Raw genomic sequence first — 9,055 nt, 5'->3', positions numbered from 1 at the left:
GGGACAACATGCACAAGCTATATATATATTACCATAAGCTACGAAACATCGGTACTCGTTTTGACGTCACATCAGCAAACATGGCGGCTATAAAAGTTCGCATTTGATACCGAGGTTTGAGGGCGAAATTAGTCAAATTACTTCACACACAGAAGTCATATATGCATCAAATTGTTTCTAAAAGACTAAATATTTGTTTAGGCTAATAAAAATGAGGTCGAAAATTTCGTTGCAGTAGCACAAAGATCCTGAGAGAATGTACATATTATGTAAATAAAAAAGTGTCCAATATTCCAGGGGCGGTTCTAGGATTTTTCATACCTTATTCAAAAAGTTTCAGTCAAGAAATTCGGGGGGGGGGGAGATGTCGCATTCGTCAGGGGGGTGCAGTTGCAATGTGACCGTTTTCGCCAAATATCAGGGCTTATCAACATGCCTAGGAAACAATCAATGCAATCTCCGACGAAACGTATTTTACGGCAGCATATAGATCGCAAAGTTCTAAATGAATGTTGATATGACGCGATGCTGATGTTCACATCGTAGTTAGTTTTACGGAATTATGCCCCTACGCGGCTACGCAAATAAAGGAAGACAATCTGCGCTGGCTTGCACGGCTGGCTCACATCATGAGAGAATTGTGATTTTCAATAGTTTGTTTGGGCAGTTTGTGTAAATAGACAAAAAATCAATCTGCAAGCAGGCGAAACAGTATTTAAGGCAGTAGATTCTGTAGTTCTATATAGGCACATTTCCAAAGGTAATATGACGCCACGTTATATATAAAACACCTTAGTTCTCATTTTGTTGTCGACTTTAGCCTTTAGTGTAACTCTTCGCCCAGCCGTGCTCGCTGTTCTTATAAGGTTGCACCACACGGTCCAAAGCCTGCTTCCACACAGTATTTGTGCAGTGTAATTGCTCTCGGTATTAAAGCCACTCATATATCGAGCCAAAATAACCGAACAGATTGGATGCTGATGTTTTCCGAATATTCTTAACCCTTCAAGCAACCTCTAAACCCTCCAAGGTTTTCCGCATTAATTACCATAGGGCTTTACATAGAAATTAGGTGAATTTTGGTTGCTTTTGTAAGGACAACGCGAGTGAAGTCTCTTCGTCGAATCGTCGTCAGAGGCCCCATGGCCATGACTTTGTTTCAATATTAGTACATTACCCGGAATATAGTTATATTCCGAATCATTATCAGGAATATAGTCATATTCAGAGTCAAACGACGTTTAGACATTGTCGATGCAGTGTAGTCAGTGAAAATCAATGATTGTTCAGAATAACCCTAACCCTAACCGTAATTAAGGTACAGCCAGAGATACTATTACATAAGTATATGATCACTCCTATACTGGGTATGAGGGTAACAGACATTTACATTTTCGTGTACATTTATAAATGTATCATCATTCATCGCCATTTTATTTTATCATTTTTATGAACCAGCTCTAGAAAGACTTCATGTCAGACTTCTGTTATTATACTTCCGTTATTGCAAAATTTATGGCGTCATGTACGTTAGCTGGATATGATCTAACGCCGACCAGGTTCCTCGTACTACGTAACTAGCACCAGTTCACTAACTCACGGTCAACATTTGCAGTTTGCTGGTATTTAGTCATAAAAAAGCTTAAAAATGTACAAAAAATCCTAAAACCAAACCGAATCCTCATTATTAGGCACCTAAACTTTTCATTAAATTGTCAAGTCCAAACTACGTCTTTACTTGATGTTTTGTGACGTAGTCCTAGGGACGTGTCGCAGTGAAACCTGGTATAATATCTTCTGTAGTGCCCGAGTTGGCTTGTCAGAAAAGTTGAAATTTTACGAGGTTATCAATAGGTGAAAAAATCTTTAGTTCGTTGAAATATCCATCCACAGGGTAAAAATGAAACGAAACACAAAACTTAATAACCTTTTTAAGTACTTCCCTTCACTTTTAGCATGTTTTAAAGCGTTTTAGTCACCGGAGAAAATTTTTTTTGCAGTCGTGAAAGGGAAATTCAGACAATGAAAAATAACTTAAAAACAAGAAGAATTACCTCTTCCAAGCGCAGAATTTCGATGATTTCTTCCCTCACACCGTTACTCGTCAGCGCTTGAACAAATTGTTGATCCATTTTATAGGAATAGGACAGAAGAAGACTTTTTTAAACCACTAAACTGAATTTTACTTCGAGCAAAGCAAGCAGCAAGCAAGAAAGGCCGAAGAAAGCAATCACGTGACCTGTGAATTTGTACTAACCTATACACCCTTAGGATGAATAATTCTCCGATTAGCTCGACTATCAATGATTGTTTCTTAAAAATTTATCGTAAACAATCACAAATACATTATATATTGGAGAAAAAAACCTTTTTCGTTCAGTTTCCTAACTTTCATTGGGTTTGCCCACATATGTTGGTACGGCTGTACTAGCCTACCCTACCCAAATACAAGTGTACGATTTCTGAATTGGCGCGAATGTTATAGCTTTGCCTGCTTTGACATTGGCTAGCTAGAGCTCTATATAGTGTTCACTGGCTAGAACTAAATCTGTTCTAGACGAAAAATAAACATGGTCTACCGTTGTAATTTGTGCGTTCACTTCACATCTGTCACTCTTTGCAGATTAATTTCGCACTTGGGTCGTGTCCATCAAAACGACAGCAGCTTCCATGTCCTTTGTGGCATTGATGGATGTCCAAGGACGTATAAAAACTATTATTCCCTTAAGACACACTTTCATACGAAGCATTCCACAATACTGAAGAGGGAAAGGCAAAGAGTGCCACAACGCAACGAAGATCCTGAAGAAATCAATAACGAGGATCACAACGACGATCATGGTGATAACGACGACGCTGCATTCGACTTTGACCGAGAAGTTGAACAGTGTAGGCGATCCAATGCTTTGGGCATTTTGAAAATAAAGGATGAGGCCAAAATTCCCCAAACGGTGGTGGAGTCGTCAAAAGTACAACACAAGTTGTAAACAACAGTGTCGACGTTATCAAGCATGGGTTACAGCAGTGTTTACAGAATGCTGGTTTACAAATCGACGACATCCCTGGCATTGAAGAGCTGTTTGAAGAGTCCAGTAGCATCCGTGAACCATTTAAGGATTGCCACAATGAAGCATCCCAACTGAAGTACTATAAAGAAAATTTAGGAATGGTGGTAAGTAAAATTATATACAAATACATAATATATACCTCTATAGTGTGTATTAAAAATAATGAATAGCAGAGTAACTTTTTTATGACAGGAAAGAAAAGTATTTGACATGTTGCACACTGTGACCATTTTTATGATAAAATATTCTAGCAAATTAAATAACTCAGTCAATTGATCCCTTTATGTTTACAGGAGCCTGAAAAGATTGTGTTAGGCAGATACCACAAAAAGGTCAGGAAGGGCAGCAAACTTGTTGATGTTGAAAAAGAAGACAAGGCATACTATGTGCCATTAATAAAGAGCATCCAGCAACTTTTAACCAACGAGGCTGTTGTTGAAGAGGTACATGTTGTGGCAGTGCATGCAATCACTATTGATTCTTAATAAATGTTTCTGGGAGATACATTTTGTCACTTTACCTACAGATTCCTTTTTTGATAATTGAAATTGAAAGCTAATATTTAAACTGATGGCAGATACACCAAAACCTATTTTATAGGCCAGAGCCCTTAAAATTTGAATTTTAAGTGTAAAATTTGAGTAATTATTTCAGTAAATTATTTAGATTAACCATCCTCATAATCGTGATGATGGGTTGATGGCAGATTATTGTGATGGTGAGGAATATCAAGCACATCCATTGTTCAGCCAAAATAGGTATATCACACTGTTGTTGTATTAGTGTTGTACAGAGTGTACAAGTTCATATAGCTTTTCCTAATTTAACCATACATGTAAAAATGGCAAGTGGCTTTATTTGGTAATGTTCAATGTGTGACAATTTTTATGAATATGGGTAACACAAATAACACATAGCCTTAGATCTCAGTGCCTAAATTACTTTTAGTCAGGAATGAAGTCAATCAGTAAAGTACTAAAGATCACAAGTAAAACTTAGAATTTAGTTATTAAAGACAATAGCTCGCGATCAGGCACAGCTGTAAACCTTGACATTGTCTGAAATAAATTACAACTAACCAATTGATTATTTGCAATTTTTATTTTCATGTAGACATACACTTCAAATATTCCTATTCTTTGATGAGTTAGAAGTGTGCAACCCCCTTGGGTCACGAGCAAACACTCACAAAATAGGTAACAGTGACAACATTGGCTAATGTTCATGAAATGTACTTTGTGGGAGAGCATCATTTAATTGTTCACATCAAACAAAATTAAAAAATTATATTTACTGTACTTACTTATATTTACTGATATTTCCTTAACTCAGGCAACTTCTACTACACACTTGGCAACATATCACCAGATAAACGGTCAAGTCTTGGTGCAATTATGCTGGTAGCCATTGTAAACAGCAAACATCTTAAAGAATACGGTGTTGCAAGTATCCTTAACACAATCATGGAGGACATCAGATTACTTGAGGAGGTACCATACATCTAATATATAATAAAAATTAATAGGTGATGTGCTAGAATGCCCTACAGTATGATTGATGCTTTATGTATAGCAAAATATATATTTTAATAATATTTTTAGGTAATGTGCCCCAGTGAATCCTACAGTACTTATTCTTTCCTTTGACAGATGCCAGATTATTTTATTTGTCAATGGGGAAGCTTTGGCACTTTATTGGTTAAATAAATCAATTATACCATCATGATTTATACTGACCACACTGCCACACACCCTTTTTTTTCTTGGTAAATTCAAAATTTACAGATATAAATTTACTTATGTAGGGTGTTGAATTTGATGTTTGTGGGGAAAAAAACAAATCAAGGGAACTATTGCCTACTCATCTGGAGATAACCTTGGCTCCCAACTATTAGGAGGATTTAAGGAAGGATCCCAGGCATACCAAAAATGCAGAGAATGCATGGGACTTGCTGAGCAAATTCAAACCATGGTACACTTGAAAGTTTTTAATTGACTACGTATACAGTAAAGGATTGACAATTAATTACTGACCTGATCACCTTATTGAAGTGTCAATTGTATAATTTTAGTTCCATGAAGCTGACTTTACTCTTCGAACAAGGGATGGCTATGAGATTCATTGTCGACGCCTTCAACAATCTGAACACTTCAGCGTAACATTTGGTTTAAATAGGAGGTCTGAGCTGAACAACTCCAGATTTTACCATGTTGTCGGTGGATTACCAGCTGATGCAATGCACGATGTTTTGGAGGGTACCCTGCAGTATCATACCAAAGAGATTCTGAAATACTTTATTCTAGAAAAGAAAGCATTCTCTTTGGATGAACTGAATAAGAGAATCACCTCCTTTGATTATGGGTATGTGACTAATGTAAAATACTCCAGGTCTGGCATGTTCAAAGGTGGATTAGTCCTAATCCTGGGTTAAAATTTCAAAACCTCAGAGAAGTAAACTCCTATCGATCCAAACAAGATTTCTGAAGGGATATTTCCGAATTTATAGACAAGCTGTCAGGAAGTTTGAAGGGAATTTTTAAGTTAACCTCGCTAGTATATTCCACGAGTATGATATTGTTTGGAGACAATCAGAGGTCATTAACCTGCACAGCAATTCGTAAAATTTTGCATTATATCAAGAATTACAACTTTTCATCACGTTACTGCAAGCCAAATGTTGAGCCAAAGGCCTTTTAACAAAATATGTCACGATCAAAGGAATTCTTTTCGTGCACGTCATTTTAACGATCCAAATTTGATCAGACTTGTAATGACTATATAGAAATTAGTCTATTTATGAGCATGGTAATGTGAAATTAAATTTTGTAAAAAGTGAATGTTCATTTATACCAATTTTAAGTTTGGGAAAATCAATTTTAATACAATCAACAATAGTCAATATGGCGCGCCGGCGCGTCACGTTCGGTTTCAAATCGGTTTCGGTTTCGGTTTCAAAATTTCTGTAAAACTTAAATGTTTAATATCTAAATACATTTAGCGGACAATATACTGCACAATGTGCATTCGGGAAATAATTTTTAAGCAGTTTGACATTGTAAAAATTGCGTTTGGACAATCGTCCAGCTTGTGATATTTCAATACAAAGACTAAATAAAATTAGATTTTTTGTTACATTTTTGTCACAACTTAAGTTGCATCCACCACGTTTAGTTTTCAGCTGCCAAAAAATATACCAGCTGTTACAATGCACATTACTACATTTTTTAAAAGAAATTTCGATTCTTACCTTCTTCTGATGTTTATTTTGCATGTAAATTTGACTGTAAATTCTACGCGAATTACAATAAGCGAGCACATCCGTATAAGCAAAGTAGGGCTGTTGAGTGTTTACGTCAGTGACGTGTGCATGAACACGTGGTGCAGTGCACCGGAAAGGTGATCCTGGTAAAATGGAAAAGCCACATTTTAGGCCAGGTTTATACGTCGAAATTCCGTCGGATTTAATTTAAGTCGCATGTTTTCTCCAAAGGGTTGCCCCTCCCAGAATTGAACTTACGCTATGACTTGTAGTATCAAGAAATATTACAGAAGCAACCTTAGCAAATATTACTGTAACAAACACTACCTAGTATTAACTCAGTATTAAATCTTTTTAGCAACCTGGCATGCATGCATGCAGTAAACTGATCATCGTAGTAAAAACCCCTAGCAGTATAATAGTATTTGGGGAATTAATTGTTCCTACAATGTTTTAGCTACCACAACGATTCTAACAAACCTGCGCCAATTTTGCGGACAAAACTCACATCTGATGATAACAGTCTCAAACAACATGGTAAGATATACAACTTATTATATATTATATCCAACTATTAAATATCCATCTTCTACTCCATATGCATAATACTATAAGCATTTCATTACAAAACATGCAAGAAATATTGTGTAGATTTCAAACTGATTTCAAGAATGTTGATGACATTTGATGTAGCAAGTGATGCGTTTTCACGTTGTACGAAATACTTCATTTAGAGATATTTAGAGATACCTGCCAAGGATCATTGTTACAATGTTGCATTTTCAGGAGTTGTAAGTTCAGTTTTGCGTTTAAAAAATCCGTCAATGCTAGAGAAAAAACGCTCCAATGTCAAATAGCCACAGTCACAAGTATCACATGCATGTACGCTGCATAAACTTACTACCAGGCCTCCTCTTACTTTCGTTTTCTCGGCAAGTAACACGTCTAGGTTCTTCCAATAGGCATGCGTACAGAAAGGTAATGCACTGAACCCACCTTCTTCTCGATATACCGGTTATAGCTATAGACCCTTTGCACTGACGTCATAATGATTAAAAGTTGTCCTCCAGAACTTTCCTTGCCTCACCAAAATAATCTTATAGGGGCGGTGAAGGTTGCCAACAACAGCAATTAACAGAGCACAGTTTTCACACAGGGCCGCCGGAAGCAATCAAGGGCGGGGGGGGGGGGTGCAAGAGACTCGAAAAAGGGCACTTTAGTTAGGATAGTGCCTCTCTTTTTTAATCTTAAAATAAAGAATGGAAGCTTATGAAATTAAAGGTTGGGCTGCTTTCCGCAATATGAAAAACGAAAATTACGAATTAAGAACATAGATACGCTAAAATTTACTCAAATTATGAAATTATATGAACATAATTAAATATTTAAAGTTAGACTGATTACATAGATACATTCAATGTCAATGAGTATATAAAAGGCAAGCTGCCCCCGCGGTTTCGGCGCCCCTGCTCGCAAACTAGTCAATATTTCCGTATTTTGCCCAAATTTTACGTTTTTGCAGACATTAGTTTGTCCTCCAGATAGTGTGACGTCATGTGCAAAGGGTCTATATACCTATACTCTGTGCTTAAACCAAAAATCGTAGTAGTTGGAAATGAATATCGCACCCGCCTGGGCTATTATAAATAAACATAAACTAATAAATAAACGCCATGGCTCTGCTAGATGAATAGAAATATCAGAATGTTCCTAATTTATAAATAATTGAAATCGAAGAAGCAGCATAGTTGATTTACATCATTTACTTTTTAGCAAATGAGATGTGGTGTTTAGGTCTATTTTTGCCGCTCCTGGTTGGCGAGTTTATCGACGAAGATGACGACCATTGGACTGCATACTGCACACTACTAGAAATAGTACGTATTGTCTTCTCTCCGCTGGTAAGCAAGCAGCAGATACCGTATCTTCAAGTGCTCATCCAGAATCACCACGAGAGCTTTAAAGCCTTGTATCCTCATGCCTCGATCATTCCAAAAATGCATTACATGATTCACATGCCAAGGACAATGCTACGGTGAGTAAATAATTAACCGTTTCCATTTATATATACGTATAGCCTAAGGAGGTGCATTTATGCATATTCATGTTCGCATACCGTAACAACAGACTGAACAGAGATTCTCTGCCTACGAATCAAATTTGCTTTTGAACGTAAAACATGAATATAAACCCCACCACTAGTCACTACCCCCGCTAACTATTGTTCTAGCGATGGTCCAGATGCAGTTGGTGGCCGGTATGCAGCGTGTCATTTCTCACCCTCTCCCCAATTTGTTAAATAAACGTTTTTTTCGTATCCCCCTTTCGTACGTCTTCTTTTCAATCTTGTACCAAAGTGAACTGGAAAATTAAGAATGTAGGACGATTTTTTTAAATTGCAGTTTGGGACCGTTGATACGAATTTGGTGCATGCGATATGAGGCAAAGCACTCATACTTCAAACAGCTGGCAGTCTCGTGTGGCAATTTTATAAACTTGCCCTATCTGTTGGCTAAACGGCACCAAGAGGGCTTGTGTTATCGTCTTAACACACCAGACGGCAGCCACTCAACTTTTCTGGAAAAAGGCAACGAGATTGGTCCAGGTATTTGTGCTAAAAGTCACATGCATGCATAACAACACACACTTAATTTTATCACACTAAATTTATCTGTAATCAAAGCGTATGTTGTACAATCATAAAGGAACGAAATGGATTTATATCTTG

At 37.0% G+C, this 9,055-nt stretch overlaps 1 protein-coding gene across 1 annotated transcript; it reads left to right on the top strand.

Annotated features, from left to right (window-relative positions):
• The first annotated feature begins 3,384 nt into the window (after nucleotides 1-3,384).
• Nucleotides 3,385-8,366, top strand: LOC114540154. Its single transcript, XM_028560431.1, has 8 exons — nucleotides 3,385-3,511; nucleotides 3,735-3,826; nucleotides 4,182-4,264; nucleotides 4,401-4,558; nucleotides 4,873-5,039; nucleotides 5,140-5,429; nucleotides 6,785-6,864; nucleotides 8,101-8,366. Exons 5-8 carry the CDS (start codon nucleotides 5,010-5,012, stop codon nucleotides 8,364-8,366), a joined length of 666 nt encoding a protein of 221 aa, XP_028416232.1. The 5' UTR covers nucleotides 3,385-3,511; nucleotides 3,735-3,826; nucleotides 4,182-4,264; nucleotides 4,401-4,558; nucleotides 4,873-5,009.
• The last annotated feature ends 689 nt before the right edge of the window (nucleotides 8,367-9,055 follow it).

The sequence above is a fragment of the Dendronephthya gigantea genome, unplaced genomic scaffold (genome assembly GCF_004324835.1).
Source record: "Dendronephthya gigantea isolate DGI-Jeju-01 unplaced genomic scaffold, DenGig_1.0 000221F, whole genome shotgun sequence".
NCBI classification, from domain to species: domain Eukaryota; kingdom Metazoa; phylum Cnidaria; class Anthozoa; order Malacalcyonacea; family Nephtheidae; genus Dendronephthya; species Dendronephthya gigantea.
The sequence above is the reverse complement of the archived record's forward strand: the minus strand, read 5'-3'. Positions and strand labels throughout refer to the sequence as shown.